This window comes from Mizuhopecten yessoensis, unplaced genomic scaffold (assembly GCF_002113885.1).
Source record: "Mizuhopecten yessoensis strain PY_sf001 unplaced genomic scaffold, ASM211388v2 scaffold6785, whole genome shotgun sequence".
In the NCBI taxonomy this organism is placed as follows: Eukaryota; Metazoa; Mollusca; class Bivalvia; order Pectinida; family Pectinidae; genus Mizuhopecten; species Mizuhopecten yessoensis.
In genome coordinates, this window is record NW_018406723.1 from 117,767 (window position 1) to 145,075 (window position 27,309).

Below are 27,309 nucleotides of genomic sequence, written 5' to 3' on the forward strand. Positions count from 1 at the left end.
GTTTTGCTGGCTATTTATCCATGCATTGCTACCAATGTTTGGTAAATGACACGCGTACGTGAGAACCGTAGCTCATGCTCATTGCCCCATCGATCTACAAGTATTTGATTGTGTCACTTGCGATAGAAATATAACTTGCTGACGGTCACCTTTCCAGCCATTGACCACACTCGACGTTGCTGGATAAGAAAGCACGTCCTAGACCTAGGGTTATACCATATTGCTGGAAAAACTACGGCTTTTCGTTATTCCCCTTCGACGGCTCGTCCCGAGACTTGGCCTGCGGAGTCCCGTGCATGGCCCTCTATGTGTACCGATGCGCCTTCCCTATCCAGCAGGAACTGGCATTACATTATGGCCAGGTCACGGCGCAACACCCATCCAGCCACTGACTAAGAACCGCGTCCAAGGGTTAATACCACGTACTTTACAACTGGAACAGCGAAGTTGACAGTAGGGCAGTAGTTCCCCCTCCTATTCTACAAAAACGTGTGATTGAGGTCACCAGGACCTGATAATTTGTTACAGCTATATTTGGACCTAAACTAGGGTGTTCAGAGTAATTTTACATGTTTTAAGTCAGTGGCGGACCCAGGGGTGTTGCCCTAGTTGCCTGGGCAACACCCTTTTTTCTGTGTCCAAATATAATCTGGACCAAGGTTTTTGAAGATTTTCCTCTATTTCATATGGGATTTCCTTCTAATATCAACCATCCCTTGAACTATGATTTTCTATGGCAAGCAGCAGTTTAAATATCTATATATGCCTAAGGGTGTTGCCCAAATAAGGAGTCCACTACTTATGCTCTAAACAATAGGGGATTAATCCTCCATTGTCTATATATAAGTAGGGTCTCCACCTATCAGGTCAACTTCTGTCAGTGAGATGAAACCAGTAAGGACGGATTCATGTAGGTGCGAAACCCTCATCCATCCATCCATCCATCCTATCAGGTCAGTGGTCAAGACTCACCGGACTGACTCTATCTAATCTTATTGTTCATGCTCACCCTGTCAGTTGGGTGAGGACTATGCCATCTGTTGGGATTATAGGTATATAGGTAAAGTGTTTCAAAAATTTCAAAGACAATTGAAGCATGCTCCTTATAGCATCACTTCATCAGGTGATGTAATAACCAATGTTAGCATAAAAGCCTGGCGTGTACATCCTTTTCATTAGGTGTTGCCATTGTACATATGTATGCATATACTATTAAATTCACAACAAAAGACAAACAGTTAAATCATCATTCATAAATTAATATTAAATTGCGAACATGATCGCCTAAATTACATGTACATGTTCGGAACTACAGAAAGGTCCCTCCCGCCCCGCNGCCTGACACAGACATCTACATTTTTACCAAGTGAGTGTTAACAAATTCAGCTCGGCCATCATAACATATAGAAAATCTATCTGTTCGTCAATGATAATATTGTCCGATAAATTTTTGCTTTCTACGTTCGGATGATTTCCATATCCTACCCAGGTATCAACCGGAGACCTCCACATCGGCGCGAGAGCTGATATTGACCGTGGGTCAATACGTATAAGGATATGAAAAAGTTAGTTTTATCAGTTTTAATGAATTTGACATGAACCGAAAGTAAAACAGATATGAGAGGTGCCTTAAAATCCATTTCAATGTTTCCCATCCATCTCAAGTCGGAGAATACATAACTATTGTCCAGGGGACCAACACATACCGTTTTCCGTAATGATCCCTTCGGTACCAGCTAGGGTTATTTATAAGGACAATCCAGGTTTTTGTGGTGGAGGGACACAGGAGTGCCTGGAGAAAAACCACCGACCTGCAGCCAGCACCAGGTAGCTTTCCCACATTGAACCCACAACCTAGTGATCATAAACGGTCAGACACCCTAACCACTTGGTCATCACAGCCCTAATTAGACATAGTTACCGAGAACAGTATGGGTAGTACAAATTGTTTACAATCAAAATGACTGACAGAATGAATGAGGCTGGAGCGCTAAATGACCAGCTAATGTTGGCGAGATGAAATATCTTCCATGATAGACCAGAAATTCAAGAAAGCCAAAGTCATAACGTCTTCAAAATGCAAGAGCATCACTCTCTGTACCCAAATTTTCTCTACATACAGTATAACAAAGAAATCTGGACCGATAATAGAAACCCTTGGATTTCAAAGATGAAATCAAAACAAATTCAGGTAAACTTTGAATCTGATGAACAACTAAAAGAAAAATATCTGATTCTATTTATTTTATTTCGTATAAAAATTATGGTGTTTTTTTTTACATATATATAAATATTCTATGTACGCTGTACATACAAAATAATGAAGGCGTGTATAATTTCCATAAACAAAGGTATCAAAATGTATAATGTTTGTTAAGAATGCCACATACACTATGATCGGGTTTACTCTGAGACATGCTACGTGCGGAATGGAAAATATATATTTAATCTAACATTCTCAGCCACAACTTTTACAGCTAAATATTTTATGGAATATTAAATACATATTTCAGTCCTCGAATCCCATTCCTAAACAGAATTTCACCAAATCTGAATTTAGCATTTTTTTTTTTTTTTTTTTTTTTTTTAGATGCATTAACCCTTTTACCACTGTAGACCATAATGGACTCATCCAGATCAATACATGGTAGAGTCTACTAAAGTTACATAGGGTTGAAAGGGTTAATTGTTTTACTACACTTGCAATCGTTTTCATACCAATGAATATAACCAAAACTTAGTTCTAGAAAGTAATTAATAAATATATTGAATCCAACTTTAAAAATCTTGATTTGCACTTCCAATGTGTGATTGCATTGGGTAATGTTTTTTTCTCTGTACATTTTTGTTTTTTAAACATACAAAAAATACATAAAAATATTATCTAAAATCATTACTTTCACCCGAAGACATGGATTTTCAAAACAATAAAAATACAAATAATCACATTTTTGCTTATTTTGTAGCACACATCAGATGAACTAATTTCCACATCAAGTTTCCTGTAACATGCATTTAGCATAGGAAATCCCTGATTAGCGACTTTTCAAATGTTGATCAAAATGACCCAAACTGAAAATCAGGGATGGTGATGGATTCAAAGCTCCATTTCCCCAATCCCCCTCATGAAAGAAATCAGTGCTAACCAATAGCTCTAAGTTTCCCAAGAATATTGTAAGCCGACAAATTTTAGCGGTGTTCTAATTGTAGCATTTTTGCGCTTTAGACATTGTGCTTATTTATTATTGGGCTAATTTGGTTTGTATAATGTTTTTTCTACACAATATATCTTAGCTTGCTAATTCATCAAAGCGCTGATCTGTTAAAATTTGATAATATGCAAAAAATCTGTGTGCGCTTAATCCATTCAACCCTAAAGTCACATTTGAACCTTACCAAATCAAAGACTGGGCAAGTCCAGTTTAAATATGTAGGGGTGAGTGAGTTAAATAAGTACCTTTATAGTGAACAGGGACCCCCACCCCTATTGTCTGATCATCTTCCCCAACCAGAAACCCCTCTTTCTCACAACCCGAGTCTTATCCCCCTCCCCACCAACATATTTATACACACACGCACGCTATTACTCCATAGTAGAAGTAGCTATCATACAAAACACAGAAAGCAATGTAAGTTTGACGGGCCCCAGAAGTCTATGTATAATGATACACAAATCCTCGGCAAGATTATAACACTAAATGTAACTAGGTATATCATTAGTGTGAAATCACACATTTTTGTGGGGTTATTATTTTGGTTTATTCCGTGGGTCATCCTTGAATTCCTTTTCCATGAATAATTACAGATTTGCCCATGAAGGTATTTTCCATACGAGTATACCCCAAGTAGTAAACTACCAGCTTCAGCGGGTTCTAGTAACCAACAAATTCATGTACCTACAAAATGGTGTTTTTTCTTCTTCTTGGAAAACCATGAAATTTAGGCCCCTCAAAAATACCTGTTTTCACAGTATACAGATATAGGTACATATGAATACATATTCGAAGCTCTCAAACAATTGTGATATAGAAACAAAGAATCCCCTCCCCCCCAAAAAAAAGTGTAAGCAAACACATTTGAGCACATAGAACCCATATATTGACATGTACATTTTTTGCAAAATTTTGCAAGAATGCTGGGAACAAAAATTTATAATGTTTACCAATATGGGTTGGTATAATATGAAACAAAATTATTTAATATCACAAACTACATTGGTTGAATTTTTTATGCAATGAGATTATTCCTGCATGGAAAAATTGTTCTTTTCACCCTATTCTGAGGAAGGTAGCTTTGTAAATTGGCAATGATATTCCGAAAATTTTACATTAAACATCACAACTTAACTTACATGAAAATATGCCTTCAATGAGGTTTAATCATTTTAGATTTAACAAAATTCATGGTTAAATTCTAATAGCACTAACCATTTTCCTGTCGTTTTTTTTTTTTAAATTTCGAAATTTTATTAGAAAATCAGGAAAGATTGGAGATCATTATTTTCTCAATTGTTTTTGGAAAAAAAACTAATAGGACGTTTCTATTCGGTATTCATCAGATGGTTCCGGAGGAAACATTTCCGCTCCGTCAGTCTCATCAACAATTGTGGTCTCGATTCTTGTTTCATACGGAATAGACGATCGAGGAGACGGATCTTCAGGCTCAAACTCGGCAGTGATAACCTCATCCACAATGATTGGTTCAGGTTCTGGTTCTGGTATATATTCTGGTTCGAACTCCAACTCGGGTTCAGGGTATTTTGGTCGTTCAGGTTCATAAGGTTTCTTCATGACCTTGGCATAGGCAACAGGTTCCGGTTGATAAGCAAAATTGTCATACATGTTGTGAGGCGGATGCTAGAAAAAAAAAGAATTATCTCCCTTGACACACAATCTTCATCATGGTTACCATGGCAATTTATTAACAAGAGGCCCAATGGGCCTGCATTGCTCACCTGGTATAAAACTCACACTTGTATCCTTAAAAGTGATCTTAAATAAAGCTACAGGCAAAATATCAGTATTTATGATTAAAATTCATTCAAAAGAGCCTGTTAATTATTTTTAAAACATTTCACCTCTGTGATTGAAAGTCGACCAAAGTCATTATGTTGAACACATTGTATAGCCTTTCATCTCAGGATGCAACTTGCAAAGTATGAATAACCATGGGTCCCAGGATGTTTATAAGAGGTTGTTTAAAGATTTTTAACAAATTTGACCCCTGTGACCTTGAATATAAGTCAAAGTCATTCACTTTCACAAACATAGTAGTCCTTGATCCCAGCATATGCTACTGACTAAATATCATCACCCTGGGCATTTTGGTTATTCAGAAGTTGTTTAAAGTTTTTAACATATTTGACCCCTGTGATCTTGAAAATAGGTGAAGTGAAGGTCATTTATTTTAGATTAAGAAGAAGTTGTTTAAAGGTTTTTTAAGACAATTGACCCCTGTGACCTTGAATATAATTGAAGGTCATTCATTTGAAAAAACTTGGTAGCCCTTCACCCAAACATGCTACTGGCCACATATTATCTCCCTGGGTAGTTTGGTTATTGAGAAGAAAATGTTTAAAGTTTTTAACATATTTGACCCCTGTGATCTTGAAAATAGGTGAAGTGAAGGTCATTTATTTTAGATTAAGAAGAAGTCGTATAAAGTAAAATATTGACGCCGGACGGACGGACGAACGGACGACGGACACCGCGCCACGGCATAAGCTTACTTGGCAGTTCGTTACAGGTGAGCTAATAAATACACGGTCATATTCATATGTGCTATTTTAGGGTAACAACTTCAAAAATCTTCTTCTAAATAACCAAGTGACCCAAGGTCATGATATTTGTTGGATATCATGCTCAATATTGTTTATGAAAACTTTACGATTACTTTTGATTGGATTAGGCTCAGTTGGTGTCTTTATCAATTAGCTTATTTGTACAGTAAATATTGTCTCATTAATACAATTTTTGAAATAGAATTGAAAATATATCTAAATGTGTTTGCCCTAATTTTTTTCATTATCCCTTTATTTTTAAAAACATTATATCAGATAAATGTACATACCTCTTCAAATCTCTCCTCAGTTTTGGTTTCTGTAAGAATTCATAATAAACAAAATAAATATGATTATTGCACAAAAACGGGAAAATATCCTTAAAGTCCTGTATCTGTTTATATTTCATTAAAGAATTTTAAGAACATACATACAGTAAAATTTGATTGAAATCTGATTCTATTCAGGATTTTTTCCTCCATTAATTAAAATCAAACTAATTAAAATCAAATATTTTAAAAAATTCCATCATCTTTGTCTGTCATGAGTTTTACTTACCAAGCAAAGCAGTCTTCTGCTCGTTGCTGAAAAAGAAAAAGAAATTATTGATAACCTCATACCAGATAATATATATTGTTTCTTATTGGTATCAAATACAATTATTTCATCTTTGAATTTTGAAGAGGTTTTATTTATATTTTGTCAAGAAATATAAATATATCCAAACATTCACATCAAAACAACTTGTTACATGAGACAAAATAGACATGGTTTACACAAAACAGAAGTTTTAAAATTATTTTATTATTTTGTTTTTAACTAAGTAATATCATGAAAAACGAATATTTTGTTTAATAAATGAAGCTTTTTATATGTGCATTCAGCCATTGTGCTACGTATTTGTCCTGTAATAAGCCTAAATACACATACACATGAATGTAATGTAAATGGTTGGGCTCAATACAGGGCGATGCAATGGCATTTGTTGACATTTCTGTCAAAGTGCAATATATGTGGGGTGGCCTTATTTACAGACATGGATCAGATCAATACCATAATGTTTTAAGGCAAATTAAGCTACCGGTATTAAACTCCCAGAAATTGTTTTTTCTGTTTCATATTACACCTCAATTTTCTCTCTCTATTTTTTTTTCATTTTTAGCAGTTTTATTTTTAATAAAGTTAAGTACTATACAATACATGACATGTGCAAGCATTCAGATTATAAAATTAATTTACATAATCATGACATATATGTTTTAGTCTCCATGATTCTCGAACAATTTTTTGTAAATATTTGGAGATTAACCCTTTCACCACTGTAGACCATAATGGACTTATCCATATCAATGCATGGTAGAGTCTACTAAAGTTATGTAGGGGTGAAAGGCTTAAAATGTAAAAAAACGAGATGATTATTGGTACGTGTAATTTTTAAAAGGCAAGTGGGATGTGACTGCAAGCTGATAAAAGTTCAAATTTGTCAAAATATTTGATAAAACAAGCATTCTGTGGTTATTGATGAATCAATACATGTCCCCTACCGGCCCCCCAAACTTTAACCTTCAGATTATTTATTCACTTTCACTTAACAACATTAATGCTATACCCCTAAAGAACCTCTGTCCATAAAATCAGCATCCTAACGATATTATAAAGTGAACAGTGAGCAATTACAAAACTTTTACCCAAACTTTAACCTGCAGATATTGGCCAAGATAGTTAAGTCCAAAACATGTCAAAAATTCAAAACAAAATTAAATATTTTCCATTTTCAATCCACAGCATTAATGCTAGACCACTAAAGAACCTCTATGCTAAGAATCAGCATCCTAACATCATTATTAAGCGAATGGTAAGCCATTACAAAACTTTAACCCAAACCTTAACCTGCAGATTTCGGCGACGGACGGACAGACGGACGCAGACAAAACCTATAGTCCCCCCGGTTGGGGTCTAAAGTGCAAAATTATAGCTAAGCCTGCCTCTATAGCTCATTTATGTGTGCAATATTCAGTGACATCATCATTTCTTGTGCACATCCATGACAGTTCAGTGACACCATTTTTCTTGTGTTCATGTTTAACCAACAAGAAACACAAAAAAATGAAACAATGATGAGACACAATCAATTATGTTGTTTTTTTTGCAATTTATTTCAAATAAAATATTCAATTCAAAATTGTGCTGTGGTTAATTTGAAGCAATTATTTATATGCAAAATGCAAAAGTGCATCTTATTTTCTTGAAAATAATTCTATAAATCTATTTTCATAAGCAATTTTTGACAAATATTTTGCTGTTTTTCAATTAGCTTTTCAATTTGCATGCTGTGATATTCATTTGAATTTTTGCATTTGCAATCAGTATTCAATCAAATTTGTTAAAATCCCTTCCAATAGAAACATGAACATATATATCATTACGAGAAAAGGGATTTATCAAATGGGTCTTTATACTAGCTCTGCCAGTAATAAAATGAACATATTTAAATGCGAGTATATGTATATTTGTGTACATATTGTATTAAGCAGAAGCTGAAATATTCATATACATTCATAAAAATGGGTTGAATGTATTTCCATGAAATGAACTCACCGTGTGCTGAAAAGATTAATGAGAAAATATTGAATCAAGAACAGTTTTCACTGAGGTCCTGTGTTTTGTCCAAGACAAATTTCAAGAATTTTCACATAATCATCGACTTCCCGAGGAGACCCAGCAGTACTTTAACTTCAGGAACATTTTTAACTTCAGATCGTTCACATGTAAGCAGTACAGAACTTTGAACATTTGTAAAAATGGGACCAACCAGAATATTTGTGAAAGAAAATGTCCTTGTCCTCGAGTACATTTTAAACAGAATAAAAAGTCATACACTTATAGACATTTCCCTTATCTGATTAAGAATTCATGGATTATGTCCGTTTAAAGAAATGACTTCCATGTACTGTTTTCATTAAATATACCTGGTAAAGTAATTTCCTCAAGGTCGGTTTAGATATATTTTTTCTCTCTCTCAAATTTGAATAAAATATCAAGCACCCCATGAGAATTGACCATATGTACATTCTAATTTGAACAGTTTTTAGATGTTTTATAAACTGATATTACAGTTATCTTCACATGTATGTATAACGCCATGTACTGATGAAACCTTTTCGCATTTAAAAGTAGACAATAAAATAAAGAAATTCATTCCCCCTCCCCCCTTCAAAAATGCACCATAAACCTCTGGTGATCAGCAATAGATCTGTTTCCTGATTATTGAAGCTTGTAATCGTATAGGAAAACGGTTCTATATATACCAGGTATATACAATATACTGATAACGACCCTCTGGATTATATATACCGTAGCCACAATAAACATCTTGACTATATTTGCAGCAACATGAAGAATTGACTCCTGTATTGCGCATGACTTATTGTGGCCCTCATTGACTCGCATCGTCAATGGGCGAAAAAACGGCATGACATATTCCTGCATGGGTATTAAATTCCAACTTGAAAATACGCAATTACATATTTCAAATTCCTGCTTCTTCTTAACTGAAATATTTAGATAAAAAAATTACTGGTGTTTTCATTAATTGCTTCTTCTTATCAAGCAAATAAGGACGCAAATTCCTTTATTGCACATGACATCGAGTGATGCAGTTCATCATGAATATTGACCTTCCGACCCGAGCTAAAAATTCCCCTGGTAAAAAAAATAAAGTTATATTTCTACTTCTTCAAAGAAGACATTTCTTTTTGCTATTATCTCATTCACCCCTGAAATTTTATAATGAACTATTCCAACCTTTGAACTGGAAGAGTTCAAAATGTGACTTCAGGGGTGAATGAGTTATTAACCAATATTTCTTGTCAAACGTTAGTCTCTGAAAATTATCACTCCCATTACTACTGTCCAACAATTTCTGTTTTTCTCTACTTACGATTTCCTGATGCAGTAACATGCAATGATGAGGAAGAAGAGGCCGACGACGATGAGAACGATGATGAGGATCATCACAACAAGCGTGGGAGTACGATCCAATTTATTCTCCTTCTCCGTGGCCAACTAGAAAAAACGTCAAAATTGATATTCTTAAGCTAGCAGCATCCATTTTGATAATACAGTAAAACCTTGGTATACTGCCACCATATGTCCAGAGAAATTGGCGTTATAAAGGGGTTTGGCGATAAATTGAGGGAAATGTGTAAAGGAATTCCTTCGAAAACAAGAAAAAATGGGCATTGAAATATTTGGGCGGTAATCGAGGGGCATTATATCGAGGTTTTACTGTATGTAAAATAGCCAATCTAGTGCAGGCTTTAGGTAATTGTTAATCCTTAAATTCTCATGCAATTAGAATTTTTTCAATTTCTGTTTTCCTTCTATTAAATATTACCTTCTATCAAAATCATAAAGTAATTGTAAAATATTACCTTGACCTTCTCATCGGCGATGAAAACTATCCACAACTTCTATTTCAGAAGTGACTTTACTTTGTAAAATGTGGAAGATCTTATAATTTTGGACATTATCACCAAGACTTGCCCTTCTTAAAGGATATACACACCAATATTGTTCAAATGAAAACCTACGTGATGTAAATATGTAATCTTGCCTGACCTTGACCTTACCTTGAGTTCATGGATGTAGACAAGGTCAAATTATAAAGCCGTCGCATATTTTACCTTTCCACTAAGACTTGACCTTCTTGAAATAAAAGATCTTACACGCGCCAATATTGTTAATACAAACCCTATGAGATGTAAATATGTAGTTTTGACCTTTGCCCTGACCTTGACCTTACCATGAGTTCGTGGATGTACAGAAGGTCAAAGCCATCACTGTTTTGACTCATTAAGATCTGGAGTTCATACAGAAGCTGGGCACCGCTGAACACACCCACTCCACCGTTACTGCATCTGGCGCATCCCGTGGAGATCGTGGCATCTGCCCTACAAAACAAAATCGTATCCCGTACAGGACAGTGTTAGCCTTAAGGGTTCCCATACCAGTGCTAAAATTGTAAACTAAGTGTTGGAAACTGTTTTTTCCAGCATTACTATAATTTTGATAAATCATATCACAAAAGAAAACCATATCTTGTGGGTCTTTTATGAGAAATGAAAAAGACAAACTAACAAAATATAATCTACAAGATTTCCGAGTGTAAAAATTGAGCAGAGCTTGACACGGAATTTAGCCTGGGACTTCCGACTGCTTTAATATAACTGATTGAGCTACCCGGTCAACGGAAGTGCCCTGTCCAAACAGTGCTACGGTTATATCCAAGCGCAAGTTAAGGAAAGGTTACTGTTTATTATAGGAAAAACAACGGAGCACTGGGACAGGGATACTCAAGGTAAGATAAACAGTACCGATGCACAAGAGATTATTTAAAAGAAGACTTCCTCACCTTGGCTAGAATATTGTCCATTTTAGATAAAGATAAGTAAACCTAAAGAAGTTTTTCTGGCTTATTTTTGTTTTGTTTTGTGGCAAGTTAACCATCTTTCCTTCTGATACTATGCATTCACAATTCCTGTATAACTACATTTGTAAAGTGGTGAAAAGGCAGTAGGTAGATTTCAAGTTTGACCCTGTAATATATATACTCTTTTTTTTTTGTATTTTCTTGTTATTTTTAATATCCAATTCAAAAAAGAAAATACACTACAATATGCATTTCATATTGTACTGAAAATAATTTTAAAAAGCTATTATTTATAAAAAAAATCAAATGGTGATAATATACATTTCAAAATGGCAGAACTGAAGAGCAGTTCTATGTAAATAGAAGCTTTACCAATATTAACATTTATTACATACTTATTAATAAATATGTTTTTTTTTGTTTATGCGAAACGACACAATTGCTCTAACCCATATCAGCCCTCACCGTATTACACCCCAAAAAGCTGTATCGGCCCCCGCCGTATCACACCCCAAAACCTGTATCACACCCCTTTTGGAAATTTTTCGTTTTTCAATATTTCAAAAGAAAAATAGATCATAAGATAGTAGCTTTTATTAGTAAGTAAGTAATAAACAGAATAAAACATGCCTTTTTCCATATCACATCCAGTATCAACCCTCGACCAATATCAGCCAGCGGGCTGATATTGCAGTCTCGGGTTGATACTGGGTGTGATATGGAAAACGGCATGTATTATTCCTTATGTATTATCTCTATTAGAACTATATACTTTGTAACTATATCCCTAAGTGCTTTGTTACATATTTAAACAAACTGTCTAGGAGGACCATTTTTGTGTTGTGGTCATTATAGACAGGTTTTAATGTACATGTACATACCACTGGCTGGTTGTATCTCCTGAAGCCAGTACATGGTCACTTATAGAATTGAAACACACAAAAGTGAAGATGGGCTCATTGTTTGCATCTGTGAAACTCTCCAGTAATCTGAAATGAAAAAAAAAAAAAAATAAAATAAAATAAAAGTAAAGCAAGCAGAGACTCAAACAGATATACCCCTGCCTGCCCCCAACACGTTGTCAAGTGTGATCTTTGCCCATGACCTTTGACCCTTCATCCTGCACCAATGACCAGCAAAATCTAATCGGGTGTAGGACTCAATATAACCATAGTATGGTGCGAATATAAAAGACTTTCCCTGACAAGTGCCATGTTATAGTAACCTCCTACCATCGTTGCAGTTGGATAAGATAGGCCCTTTTTTGTAAGCCTACTTACTGATCAGTGATAGAATAGCTCAACTCCTTACAATGACATGGAGTTCCATGTAAGTCACCTCTACCAATCATGCAGTGGGATTAACTAGGCCAGTTTTTGACATGGTCGGCATTCTTACTTACTTCTGTATCTGTTCCTTGAACAGTCTCACTTCAGACGCCGGCTGTTTGATGACCAATGTCACACCGTTGTCAGGCTGTGTCACAAATATCTGTCAAATTTAAAAAGAATAAAAAGCTCACGTTGAATTTTGTGATGTTTTAGAAATATTTATGAACAGAAAATATGGTATACATTTTCAAAAAAATAAAAAATAACTCCTGACCCCCTTTTTTAAAAGAATTTTTTGATTTTTTTTAAAGAAATATTTATTGAAAGAAAGTATGGTAGACATTAAATAAAAAATAATGTTGTTACATTATACTCTCATTGTAGAACATGTTACTTAACATCGGTCACTCATTTCAAAAGTACAGCATCAAAAAGCAATCCAAATCCTGCCCATAAAGTGAAAACAATTAAAGGGGCACAACTCTTTAGACCAAATTTAACTTGCCACACTCCGCTATCCCATGAGATATTTTCATTGACAATTTGGCAATTGTAGGCGACATAATTTATGAAATATCCTACGGAGAAAGTAATTCACTGACAAATAGACAGCTAATTTATAGTCCCTCACAGTGTTACCGCTGAAACAGTAATGCCACTTTTGCGTATCCGGTTAAACTGGTTTGTCTGTTTTTAAATGTAACATTTTCGGATTTAAATCATGACAGACCTGCAAATGTTTATGCAGGCCTTAATTGCAAGGCTTTGTCAAGGCTCGCATAAAAAAAAAGCATCAGATTGCTAGGTCCGACCTTAATTTCATAAACGAACAACTCTCGTCCAACCGGTTCAACCGTTTGGATTGCGAAAAACGAATGCGGCCTTCAAGAATCACCTGTACATCGGCGTTGTCCTGTAAGTTACTGTCCCGCGCCTGGACTTGTAAGTTGTACACTTGATTGTTGGTATTTGACATCAGCACTCTGTTGGAAATGATGCCAGTGATCTCATTAACATGGAACAGGCCCTCGGTATTCCCCGAGACCACGCTGTATCTGATGTCGATGGAGTCCACGTCGATAGCCTGCACTTGGATGATACTCTGACCAATGGCAGACCGGGTAGACACACCTATAAATAGACAATAAATTCTGTCACCTGTTACACAACACTAGATGTTACACGCTCAGAAGCATCACTTACTCCATCTAATAACGGCCGAATGTAGATCCGTTCGACACACCTTTAAAGCCGAAAATAAATTTTGTCACTCGGAAGAATAATTAATTCCATCTAATAATGGCCGAATGTATATCTTTTGGACACAATTTTAAAGCCGAAAATAAATTTTGTCACTCAGAAGAATAATTAATTCCATCTAATAATGGCTGAATGTAGATCTGTTGGACACACCTTTAAAGCCGAAAATAAATTTTGTCACTCGGAAGAATAATTAATTCCATCTAATGATGTCTGAATGTATATCTGTGGGACACATTTTTAAAGCCGAAAATAAATTTTGTCACTCGGAAGAATATTTGATTCCATCTAATAATGGCTGAATGTTGATCCATTTGAGACACCTTTAAAGCCAATTATTTTTTTGGTCACTCGGAAGAATATCCAATCTTATCTCTAATGATGGCTGAATGCGAATCCTGTGATTCGTTGTGGAGTTTAAATGGAAATAGCGTGAAATACAGCTCACGCTTGTGACGAATGAATCTACAACAGGTCACATGGACGAATCTTTAAATTTGAATCCAAAAGAGTAATTAGTTTCAAAGTTTTTATCATTAATAAGAATATTTTAAATCTCTTTCACTGAATCACATGTAAATAGACATAAGAAAAGTGGTTTCGCAGTGCTCCTTTGTCTATATATGCAATCAAATATTCCTAACTCCAAGATCGTGGAAGTTCCCAAAATCCCCTTGGAAATTCCTAATACATGTACTACTTCCTATTTTTCCTAAAACCTCCTTGTACACTTACAGCCACGATATAGTACTTTGGTGAATGTGGGTTTAGCATCGTTGGTGTCACCGACGAGGATTTTCACTGTGACGATGCTCGGATCGACGGCACGTCGACGACGGCTGGTGATGACACTGTAGTCGCTGACATTGTTGGTGGCTTGAACGTCAAGGAGGAAGATGCTCTTTGTTTCACGGTCTAGTGTCCTGGCCAAGAATAGTTCTCCGGTTGTCTTGTTCAAGTTAAACATATTCCCCTCATTGCCACCTGCAAAAAATAATAGTACGTACTGTACTGTATGATGACAAAACAGTTCTGATTTGTTAATGTTTTTCAAAGTAGCTTCTGAAGTAAGCGCCCTGTGCGGCGACTTAAGTCTACTCGAATTGCCATTTGGACATATAAACTGAAAGACTGTAATCTCTTGATAAAAATTAGGACTGTAATCTCTTGATAAAAATTAGGACTGTAATCTCTTGATAAAAATTAACAATATACCCGGGGTTTTGCACAGGTATCTAATTTTCACTCTTTCCAAGAGATTATGAAATCACGAAAAATTAGGAGGCAAATCTTTCATCATATACGGCAAAAATACCACACACTTATGTGATAGCATTAGCATGGAGATAAATATGAAAAAAAATAAAAAGGGGGAAATTAGAAAAAAAAAGTGCATCACATGCAAATAATTTGATGTACAGTATTAGAAAAAGTTGTTACGATTCATCTAATTCCCAAACCAAGATATTTAGATTTTTTAATTTTATTTATATGAAGCACATCTCCCTCAAACCCTTACCAGGTGTGAATAAGTACACAGAATATCTCTACATGCAAGCAGGTTGATATTTGTTCTCCCATGACATCATAACTGTTAATTAGGTCACATGACATCATAACTGTTTAGGTCACATGCCATCATAACTGTTAAGGTCAAATGACACTGGTTCACATATGCCTTCCAATTCCGATCAGGAGAGATTATCTTATGAAAGCGAAATCAGTATCCAAAGATTTATTTGTTAAATGCCTATATTTCAATTCTTTGAATGGAATTTTAAGGTAATGATGTCTTTCATAAACAATGTGAACTCCAGTTTGTCAGTGTGAAACTAGCCATGCTAACTTACTTATAATGTAATAGTAAATTTTGACAGCTTCCGATTCAAAGTCCCGATCTGTAGCTACCAGCCTGGTGATCAGAACACCAATGTTTGCATTTTCTGGAACCTGGACTTCAACATCAATGGTCTCCCCTACCTAAAACAACATTCAGCAGTATGCATGAAAATCAAAATTTCAGGAGCAACAGTTACCCAATGAATAAACCCATTTAAATGAGTAATTGTTTGCAGAGAAATGAAATTTGTGAGATTTTTTTTATATGTCACTGCAATATTTAACTCGATTGGAAAATGCAGAACAGACAATATTGTGGATAATGTGGAAAATATTGTGGATCATTTGGACAATATTGTGGGTCATTTGGACAATATTGTGGATTACTTGGACAATATTGTGGATAACCTTGACAATATTGTGGATTACCTGGACAATATTGTGGATAACCTTGACAATATTGTGGATAACCTTGACAATATTGTGGATAACCTTGACAATATTGTGGGTCATTTGGACAAAATTGTGGATAACGTGGACAATATTGTTGATAACCTTGACAATATTGTGGATCATTTGGACAATATTGTGGATCATTTGGACAATATTGTGGATTACCTGGACAATATTGTGGATTACCTTGACAATATTGTGGATTACATGGACAATGTCTTGGATTACTTCTATTAAACATGCCATCTAATTTCACAAAATTACTTTTCAAAATGTTTACAAAGGATTTTCTTATCACCCAGCATGTTTGTTTTACAATCAGTAAGATTAATTGTTTGCATGATATTTTAATTTACAACTGATGGTAGAAACTTATTAGAAAAAGTAGACATTTATTTCGAAAAATATTGTGCCAATATAAATTGTGAAGTCAGGAATTTTGCAATTTCTTGATCAGACAGCCTCATATATTTCTTATCAGAATATCAATCATATTATATTGACTTACCGTATTTATTGGGAAGACTGGCGGATTATCGTTGACATCACGGACTACGACAGTCAGGAAACGGGTGGACTCCAGAGCTGGGGTTCCCCTATCCTTGGCTGACAGCAGCAGCTGAGAAAACAACTCTCATTTTAAACCTGTTATTTTACCGGGAACAATGAGACAATGTAAATTGTTACACCTCAAGTGAATTTCTAGCTATTTGATTGGTTGGGAGAAAATTAGTCAAAAATCTCTGTCACTCTCCAAAAATACATTGGTTTTAAGGGGCCCGGGTGATATTGTCATGAGACAGTGAAAAATATCACATGCGCAAAAAATGTGCGTGCACCGCTTCGTTTCCCCACCGTGATGGTCACAAGAACGTTTGACGGCAACAGCCAATTTCATCAAGCGCCGGTGCGATAGCGATTGTAAACAGCAGACTATCAACAAACAAGATGTCATTATCGAGGTTTGCTGCCGTTTCTGAGCTACAAAGACTTTTGGTGTATTAAAATAGATATGACATTCATTAGCAGGTGACGGTGAATATTGTCAACCCGAGAAACCCATTGTCACCCGAGGCGTATCACATGACTATAACATTACAAACACATTGTCTCTATTTAAAGAAGTTTATAAGTTTTATAAAAATGAAGTTCTCAGATTCAAATTTTCAGCTTCTCGACCTTCATAAGGAACTGAAGTAATGTTTCTGTTTCTAGGCAGTGTCAATCCTGCCTGTTTATTGTCCTTATTCAAACAATAAAGTTCTAATATTTATTAGCATTTATCCTCAAGATGAGCTTGTTACTCCAGCTTATTACAAAGTGGTCTTTCATGCTGCATAGTGGTGAGTCTAAATTACCACATAACAGTCAAGTCTAATACCACATAGAGGTCAGTCTCACCACCACATAGAGGTCAGTGTAAATTACCACATAACAGTCAAGTCTAATACCACATAGAGGTCACAGTCTCACCACCACATAGAGGTCAGTCTTACTAAATAGTGGTCATTGTCATTGATCACATATTGGTCAGTCTAGAACTCATCGCAAAGAGGTTACAGTCTAAATAATCACATATAGTAGTCAGTCTCTCACTTATCACATAGCGGTCAGTCTAAACAATCACATAGCGGTCAGTACTAGTCTCACTCATCACATAGTAGTCAGTCTCTCACTTATCACATAGCGGTCAGTCTAAATAATCACATAGCGGTCAGTACTAGTCTCACTCATCACATAGTGGTCAGTCTCTTCACATTGTGGTCAGTCTTACCACATAGCAGTGTCTCGATCCACTCATTCACCACATTGTGGTCAGTCTTACCACATAGCAGTGTCTCGATCCACTCAATCACCACATTGTGGTCAGTCTTACTCACCACATAGCGGTCAGTTTCCTCCCGATCGTACACCCTCTGGGCTCGGATGACTCCGGTGATTGAGTTTATCATGAACTCTGGTGTAGCTGTTGTGTACAAGCCGTTGTGGTAGAAACCGTAGTCGACAACACCATTCACTCCACGGTCAGCATCACTGGCGTGTACGTCATAAACCAGCATTCCGAGGTACTGGCTCTGTAAAATTAACAAGTCTTTTGTAACCAAATCATTCTTTTTTTCAGATGCATTTTTTTTATTTCAGAATTCAAGATTTCAAATTTCCATTTTTTTTTTTTTTAAATTTCGTCCTTCACTTGAGTGTATCTTGTCCTTCAGCAGTTATATAAATAGTCCCTTTGTATTTCTATAAAGTCCTTTATGACATATTAAATTTGTCTTTTGAAAGCTTGAATGATTACTCAATAATCTAATTAAGACAATCAAAATGCCTTCATAAACGGAGCATCTACTGAAGTGGAAATTCAGTATTGACCAACATTCAAATATGAAATTGAATTTTTTTCCCCCATTATCACTGTGGCCAAGTGCAGTAGAATTAAAAAGAAGGTCCAAAGCATTGAACCCTGTATAATCCAGAAACCTACATAAACAAGACGTTCAAAAAGGGTACCTGTAAATAAATACCAATACTGTCTAGCAAGATATTTCTGTGGGGAGGATATTTTCGCGATTTCATGGGTCAATTAAGTTAGATCACGAAAAAGAGATCCGCAGAAAAATATTTTAAAAAGTGAAATTAACTGCCATGAAAAATTCATAACCTTAACGTCGTCATTAAATAGTGTCCCTGAGGCTGTGACAATGCATACTGGGTATAAGTAAAGAGTACCTAATGTTGTTTGAAAAAAGATTATATCAAACATCTAATAGTTTTTGTTGATGATTTATTTAACAGAATAAATTTACTTGTTGCTGTTCAATGTACTATAATATAGCAGCCTATTTGTTCGACTACTTGACACTTGAAATGCCGAGGGTCCTGTCTGTTTGTGAAATTACTACGAAAATTTAGTTCCTTCACATGTCCAGATCGTGAAATTATAATTCTGTATCAATATTATTTCAAAATTTTGGATCGAAATTGTGAAAATTTAAGCCCACATAAATGAACGGTTTTACAGTACATTAAATTTGCAATACTAATTATTAAAACCAAAATGTCAATGTTTGGTGAAAACCATTTCAAGGTTTTAGGAACTCGCCTCAAGAACGTCGATACTCATATTGGCAAAAGGAGGGGTTCTCCATTCGGGGTAAGAGTTGGTTGCCTGTAAGACAGTGATCTTCACGCTAGCTGTGGCGGAAAATGGCCCCTGACCATCCATGTCTGTTGCTGTTACGTTAAACGAGTACACTCCCGAGTTACGCAGCAGACTCTTCTGTATCTCAATAGCACCTGTGCGTTTACGAATGCTGAAGAATTCTGGGAAAGGAAAGAAACTGATTTATAGCTTCTGTCGGCAGTGAGATCTATCTAGCACATTAGATAAATTATAGCTGAACTTGAAAAAAAAACAACTGATAAAGCATATATATATTGATAAGTGATGTTCCAATGATTATCGTTAAAAAATTAACTGAATTGACAATGACAATAACAATAAATAGACTGTCACATGCAATGACACGGAAAAGTTCCGAAATAGATATTTCTTAAATGTTTTCTTGAAAAATCAAATGATAATAGAAAGCAGGACCTTATTCTACATTCTCCTTCCACTGAAAGGAGATAGTTTCATATATTGGTGAATAATTTAATCTGCTTGTAACAAACCTTTTCATTGGCCTAAAAATTTATGTTATCATCCCATAACATAAAAAAAACCGTCGCCATTTGTAACGTCGCTTTTGATTGGCTGATACAGCGGCGTAATAATTTCTAACAGAAAAGAGTCCATCAATAAAAGTTGATTTCCACAGGGATTGTGTATAGTAGATTAAATTATAAGGATTAACTTGAATATATTTTTTATGTTATGGAGCTATAACACAAAAAAACGAAGTGTACTCTCATCATAAACAGAGTACACTCCGTTTTTTGTGTGTTATATCTCCATAACATAAAAAATATATTCAAGTTAATCCTTAATCGTTTTGATTTAAATGTCAATTATCATACTAGGAATATGTTACCGAACAATTCAAACATATAAAGGTATAGCCAAGTTATTGCCTAGTTGATAGAAAGCATGTTGATGTTAACTGCAACTGTTTCTGCGTTTGTAATGGTTCTGAAATGCATATATTCTATAGATATATATTCATAGTGGGTTTTTTTAACAGCCTGACTCTTTGTGAATTGGGAGAATATAGCACTATTTTTACGGAAATTGGGAATATCGTCCTAATTTTTTGGTCATTTTGGGAAAATAAGACACTTTTTAGCGAAGGGAAACAAGACTTTTATTTGGCTGTAAAACTGAGCAAAAAAAATTCTCTGATTCACGTGCACATTTTTTTGCTAAACACCAAAAATATAATTTTCACACAACAACAAAAATTCAAAAATCAATGTTTTTACAGTACGTACCATCGATATCACCACTGCCCAGAATCTTTTCGAAGCCAATGAGGGCATTCAAACCAATGTCAAGGTCAGTGGCCCGGACCTGAAGGATGCTGGTCCCAACAGGAATGGTTTCCACGATGGTGGTGGAGTAATGGGCCTGAGTGAACCTTGGTCGATTGTCATTGATGTCATCCAGGTAAATGTACACCTGTGCAAAGATAAATTGACGAGAAAATGTTTCCCAATAGTCACATATTTCTATATTCCAAATCACGAAATAGGAATTCACACATTTTAGAGAGGTCCCTATAGGACTACATTTTAAAGGAACATGACAATATTTGAATCGTCAAAACTGGGAAGGCCGGGAGACAGATGAGAGACAGATTAGTAGCGGAGTGAAAGGGGAATTCCATTGCTAGGAGATGCAGAGGGTGGAAAAGACGGCATAAGAGATAGGATAGCAGAGAAAACGTAAGCCATAGACATGCTGATGCACTCCACTCGACCATTCAAAGTATCATCCAAGTCAAGTTATGATCATTATTGTCTCAGTCAATCAGAGGACATGGCAGCCATCTTGAATCCCAAAAAGTAATAGTTGTATATTCCTTATGCATCTCTCACAGAAAGTTGGGAAAAATTGTCTGGACAGGGCTTAAAGCAGCCAAGTAACAAAAAAGGCAATAGCTATGGGTAAAAATGTTCACACCGAGTATGAATGTCACAGGAGCAATTTCTTGACAGACAAATCATGCATATGAAGTTTTGTTAAAATTAGATAAATGTTAAGAACGATGGACATAGTTATAAAGAAAGCCAGATGAACAAGCTTCATCCAATATACCTCATTATAATACTTAACTGTGGAGGTAACATCAGGAAAGTTAAGTTAGAGGGTCAGAGCTCTCTCACACCAGTTATAAGTGCACTTACTGTTGTGGTGGCAAATCTCCGGACGTTCGGGTTGTTTGGACTGTCAGAAGCCGTGACTTGTATGGAAACGTCGCCAAGTGTCTCTCGGTCCAAATTGGCTCCAGCTTTGACAGTGATGTTACCCTGAAAAAGAAGTGGTTGTGAAAACTGGTCTCCGAAATCTAGTTTTACATGTGAAATTTTGCCGACAGATGTTGTACATTTAATACAATTTCATTTCATTTGTCAGGACAAATCTTTAAAAAAAAAACCCAGATTTTTCACATGACATATATATATTGCTTCCGGCAAAGCAAAAGTTTCTTTGATTTGTTTAGAAATAGAAATCTCCCAGTCAACATGGATTTCTGGATTCTGCTATTGGCAAAAAAACCACGGATTTCAATCCTGTATCCTGGTACGTACATTTTTTTTCATTGTGCTATTGGAAAATTGATTTCAATCCATAAGTGATAAGTACATATTTTGATTTTCATTGTTATACAGACATTTTGAAAAATAGGAAGTAGCTTGAACCAATTGATTTTCACTAAATTAAGACTTTCAAAGGGATTTATGAAACTTCATACTAAATTGTACCAGCAGAGAGATGTAAATTTAATATTTTGAGTAATGATGTATTATCTTTACCGAGATACTGTCGATATCAACAAAGGAGCTGGGTTCTCCCAACGTGTATCGCACAACGCCGAAGTCCCCCTTGTCAATATCCGTGGCGCTGACTTTTATCACAAACGTGCCTGTAGGTGAATGCTCCGGCACTCTTGTGATGTATGATGACTGAAAAGAAAACGACACAAAAGTTATGGTGAACGGATAGGATGTTCGGAGCAAAACAAAAAGGGACAGTTGACACTAACAAGAGATGGGACAATTATTAGGATTAATATTATTATTCATCTCAGGGTTAGGAGGGGGTCTAAGTGCTCATAGACCCTGTCTGGTCTTTATAGACCCTGTCTGGTCTTTATAGACCCTGAGCCTTTGGCCTTTGGCTCGTGGTCTAGCTATAAAGACCAGACGGGTCTATAAAGACCAGACGGGGTCTATGAGCTCGTAGACCCCTCCTTATCCAGAGATAACAAATTTGTCACCCAGACAATTTTTTGTTTTATTTTTTCTTGCAAAATTATAAGTCACTTTGTAAGTTTGAGTTGTACTTGATTGCTTACCAAAATAGCCCTACCAAACATCTTCTCAGCTATATTTCGGACAATACACAACCATCTTTGCAATAAGCACCCTAGCGGCCTCCTCATTGCCTGTTTTGTTGAATTTGCTATCGTTTTAGATTGCGTGTAGGTTATTTCATCCAGTGAATGATTTGCACACCTCGAACGATTGTGCGACTCCGACACCATCTTTGTTGTTATGAAGAGATATTCTAGTTAGAGTTATCTCCCCTTGCACATGCTTTTATAGACCCTGGCAGAGTGGGGTCTATATTTGTCTTCTAATTTGTAACACTCTTTCTGATTGGATATCTTGATATCCAATCAGAAAGAGTGTTATAAATTAGAAGGGTGACAAAGTGATATATATATATACCTAACCTCATGAAATTTAGAGAAGTTACTTGTGGGTGGAGTTCTACTTATTTGACCATACGGTCGAGCCCTTGTAGACATTTACAGGTCAACAAGGGTTCGACCGTGTGCCTCGCTGGACCTCCATCCCCCCCGGCTATTTTTAGTAACAGTGACCTTGACCTTGACCTTAACCGTGAAACTTGTTTACACCCCTATTGCACATCTACATTTCACAGTTGATCACCATGTAAAACTTCATAAAGATTAGCTCTTTCAGACTCTGAGATAATCTCTGGAAATGAAAGTGTGGACTGGCAGACAGACAGACAGACAGACCCAATGATTACTATAGAGCATACACCTCTGATGTGGGGCCCTAAAAATGTAGCGTTGTTTGGATATGTTTTTTCACTTATCTGTTGAAATCTGAAAGAGCTGTGGTTGGCCTTGTTGCGTTTCTGCTAAAAACCTGTGGGGAGTTATAACACATGTGATATTTATAGTGAATTTTTTCATTTTTACCTGTATTTGTTTTTCCTACCAATTGATATATGAAAGTTGTCAACTTTGAAAATGTTTCATCCTTTACGCCAGAGGACCTACCTCTAGAAACTTCGGAGAGTTGTCATTGATATTCACAATAGTGAAATAGACGGTGGTCGAAGCGCTTAGTCTAGGTGTCCCGGTGTCGAACACTTGGGCCGTGAAATAGGCCGACTCTATGACTTCAAAATCAATCCTCCTAGCGATGGTCACAGTACCTATTCAGTAAAAAAGAAAAATGGATGTCAATCAAAACGAAATTTCACAGAGACAGGAGGTACATAGAATCATTTTGTTTTTTTATATTTGGGCAGATTTCGTGACCTGGTTCAACCATTTTAACTGTATGCAGTGGGACTGCTGGGATCCTTAAAAAACTTCTTAATTTCTTAGGTCCCGTGAAGTTTGTTATGAAAGTGTTTTTATTGTACAGTGTGATAAAGTGAGCATTACCAAAGATTGAGGTAGTAAGCATTACCAAAGATTGAGGTAGTAAGCATTACCAAAGATTTAGGAAATAAGCATTACCACAGATTGAGGTAGTGAGCATTACCAAAGATTGAGGTAAGTAAGCATTACCAAAGATTGAGGTAGTAAGCATTACCAAAGATTGAGGAAGTAAGCATTACCAAAGATTAGGGTAGTAAGCATAACCAAAGATTGAAGTAGTGAGCATTACCAAAGATTGAGGTAGTAAGCATTACCAAAGATTGAGGTAGTGAGCATTACCAAAGATTGAGGTACTAATGAGCATTACCAAAGATTGAGATAGTAAGCATTACCAAATATTGAGGAAGTAAGCATTACCAAAGATTGAGGTAAGTAAGCATTACCAAAGATCGAGGTAGTGAGCATTACCAAAGATTGAGGGAGTGAGCATTACCAAAGATTGAGGTACTAATGAGCATTACCAAAGATTGAGATAGTAAGCATTACCAAATATTGAGGAAGTAAGCATTACCAAAGATTGAGGTAGTAAGCATTACCAAAGATTGAGGAAGTGAGCATTATCAAAGATTGAGGTAGTGAGCATTACCAAAGATTGAGGTAGTGAGCATTACCAAAGATTGAGGTACTAATGAGCATTACCAAAGATTGAGATAGTAAGCATTACCAAATATTGAGGAAGTAAGCATTACCAAAGATTGAGGTAAGTAAGCATTACCAAAGATTGAGGTAGTGAGCATTACCAAAGATTAATGAATGGGCTAAATTTTATGTTCAAGATATGAATCTCTTTCCTGCGTGGTCCGAGGGTTACGTGTTATCTCAATGCTCATTTGGCCAGTTTTACACGTACGAAGAGCTCATTATGACAGCTGGTACAGGGCCTTAGGTATTCATGTCCAAACGGTCAGCCTTACTTTCATTCGTTCAAGAAAGTTTATCGATGACAGGTTAATTGGCCTAAAGATAGACGACTAGTTGCTGATGTGCACGGTTCCATTCCACTATATTATATAACATGGTAAATATACAGTTAGTAGGACTAAATATATTGCTTTTATAAATACCATACTGAACTACAATTGTATATATACACTTTTATATTATCCGGTTATAAGGACCAGAAATCAACATTTGAACATGCTTTTATTTATAACCCCGTCAAAATCCTCCAAAATTTCATCGACATACATTGTTTTTACTGGTTTACTGATATGTTTACTTTGAAGTCATCGTGTACTCTTAATATGTTCCTGAAAACAAACCTATTCGGTGGAAATGCTAATAAATATCTCTTTTGTTATACTGTCAGAGGAAAATGCTCAAATTTAATTTCAAAGTACTATTCAAACCGTTTTCTGACCGTGTACCGATTTGGGTAGTGCACCAAATGTGGTAGATGAGTCTGGTTTTGGCCACCATGTTAAATAGGTCATACTGTTTCAGCCAGAAAGTATCCATGCCTTACACGCCAGAGAGATGGTTTTGATAATGCAGGTATTGAGACACAACGCTGAAGTTACTAAGCTGGAAGATTGAGACATAACGCTGAAGTTACTAAGCTTGAAGATTGAGACACAACGCTGAAGTTACTAAGCTGGAAGATTGAGACATAATGCTGAAGTTACTAAGCTGGAAGATTGAGACACAATGCTGAAGTTACTAAGCTGGAAGATCGAGACATAACACTGAAGTTACTAAGCTGGAAGATTGAGACACAATGCTGAAGTTACTAAGCTGGAAGATCGAGACACAATGCTGAAGTTACTTAGCTGGAAGATTGAGACACAATGCTGAAGTAACTTAGCTGGAAGATTGAGACACATTACTGAAGTTACTAAGCTGGAAGATTGAGACACAACGCTGAAGTTACTTAGCTGGAAGATTGAGACACATTACTGAAGTTACTAAGCTGGAAGATTGAGACATAACGCTGAAGTAACTTAGCTGGAAGATTGAGACATAACGCTGAAGTTACTAAGCTGGAAGATTGAGACATAAAGCTGAAGTTACTAAGCTGGAAGATTGAGACACAATGCTGAAGTTACTAAGCTGGAAGATTGAGACATAATGCTGAAGTTACTAAGCTGGAAGATTGAGACATAACGCTGAAGTTACTAAGCTGGAAGATTGAGACATAACGCTGAAGTTACGAGTCTGTATAATTGTACATAGATGAATGTTACTATTGTACACATGCTTGTAAGAAAAGATTTGATTTACATCAATGAATAAACATGACTCTTACTAGCTATTATGAGCAATAAAGGCTAAAGGCTGTTTTGATCACAAACAGAAATTGAAAACTTATTTTGCGAGATTCCAAAAAAGCGTCAGTTTCCTTTGTCAAGCCAAGAGTGTAAATGACCGGTTTCCCCGACTCCCAACCGCAGGAAACAACTCACTAAGCCGCAGAGGGTCAAATCAAGTAAAGTCAGCTGTCAAAAATCATGGAGACATTTTGTCCAACTGTACTCTAATATTGCAAGCAGTCAGGAGGGTGGGTAACATGCTTACCCATTCCGCCCCTTATTCCGAACTATTACGAGCGATTACGGCTACTGTTCAACAGGGAGACGTGTAAATAAGTCATTACCTGTTTCAAAATTAATGGCAAAGAACTGGTTGGGGTCCTCGATAATTTGGTATTCTGCGATGGCATCATCTTGGTCACGAGCCTGAAGCACCATGACAAAAGTTCCAAAGGGCTGTTCCTCAGCAATTGACTGATTGATAAATGGCAGGAAGTACGGCGGTTGGTCATTGTACTCCAAAATCGTAATAATTAGCGTTCCTGTCAAAAGGACCAACAGAAAAATGTAAATAGTGCGAAGACAAATGTAAAACAGTTCTTAAAGTAGAAAGACCAATTACTTTTCGTCTGTATACAGACAAGTTATTTTCATATAAAGTTTATGCTTTTTCCTCTCTGTATTCATACAATACTGATTATAGGTTGCAAGTTTTTAAGATTTTGAAATTATGCCCAGTAAAGTTGCAGAAAATATTAACCCTTTCACCCCTAGGTAACTTGAGTAGACTCTACCATACATTCATCTGGACTAGTCCATTATAGTCTACAGTGGTGAAAAGGTTTAAGTGTGGAGGAGAAGCTTAAACATCAACTTAAGCTTTAAAATCAAAGGTCTGGGGTTTGAATCTCTGTTGAGGAGCCGAACATGTGTTGTGTGACGTAGGAGCAGATATATAAATGTTTTTTTTTTATGTATACATATTACTCTTTGCTTTAGTTAATCAGGCTACATTACTTCTAGTTAGGATAAAAGGCCAAACAAAGTGGAACTCTTCTTCTTTGGAGATTTAACACAAAGTAATGGACTCTCTACCTTA

General features: G+C 36.0%; 1 protein-coding gene across 2 annotated transcripts in view; it reads right to left on the reverse strand.

Annotated features, from left to right (window-relative positions):
* Positions 1–2,893: 2,893 nt before the first annotated feature.
* The window catches only part of LOC110452666 (cadherin-23-like), a 59,971-nt gene continuing 35,555 nt past the window's right edge, over positions 2,894–27,309 (reverse strand). Inside the window, exons 23-41 of one of the 2 annotated variants that reach the window (XM_021501314.1) lie at positions 26,555–26,752; positions 23,572–23,729; positions 22,070–22,219; positions 21,440–21,562; positions 20,525–20,711; positions 19,197–19,417; positions 17,974–18,168; positions 16,602–16,712; positions 15,652–15,781; positions 14,537–14,785; positions 13,437–13,672; positions 12,613–12,701; positions 12,092–12,199; positions 10,584–10,731; positions 9,720–9,844; positions 8,378–8,383; positions 6,338–6,363; positions 6,070–6,098; positions 2,894–4,856 (exon numbers count right to left, since the gene is read on the reverse strand). In XM_021501314.1, coding sequence (XP_021356989.1) covers positions 4,527–4,856; positions 6,070–6,098; positions 6,338–6,363; positions 8,378–8,383; positions 9,720–9,844; positions 10,584–10,731; positions 12,092–12,199; positions 12,613–12,701; positions 13,437–13,672; positions 14,537–14,785; positions 15,652–15,781; positions 16,602–16,712; positions 17,974–18,168; positions 19,197–19,417; positions 20,525–20,711; positions 21,440–21,562; positions 22,070–22,219; positions 23,572–23,729; positions 26,555–26,752 — 2,819 coding nt within the window. In that variant the 3' untranslated portion in view covers positions 2,894–4,526. The remainder of the gene's footprint in view (positions 4,857–6,069; positions 6,099–6,337; positions 6,364–8,377; positions 8,384–9,719; positions 9,845–10,583; positions 10,732–12,091; positions 12,200–12,612; positions 12,702–13,436; positions 13,673–14,536; positions 14,786–15,651; positions 15,782–16,601; positions 16,713–17,973; positions 18,169–19,196; positions 19,418–20,524; positions 20,712–21,439; positions 21,563–22,069; positions 22,220–23,571; positions 23,730–26,554; positions 26,753–27,309) is intronic. The other variant, XM_021501315.1, reaches the window with a different exon arrangement.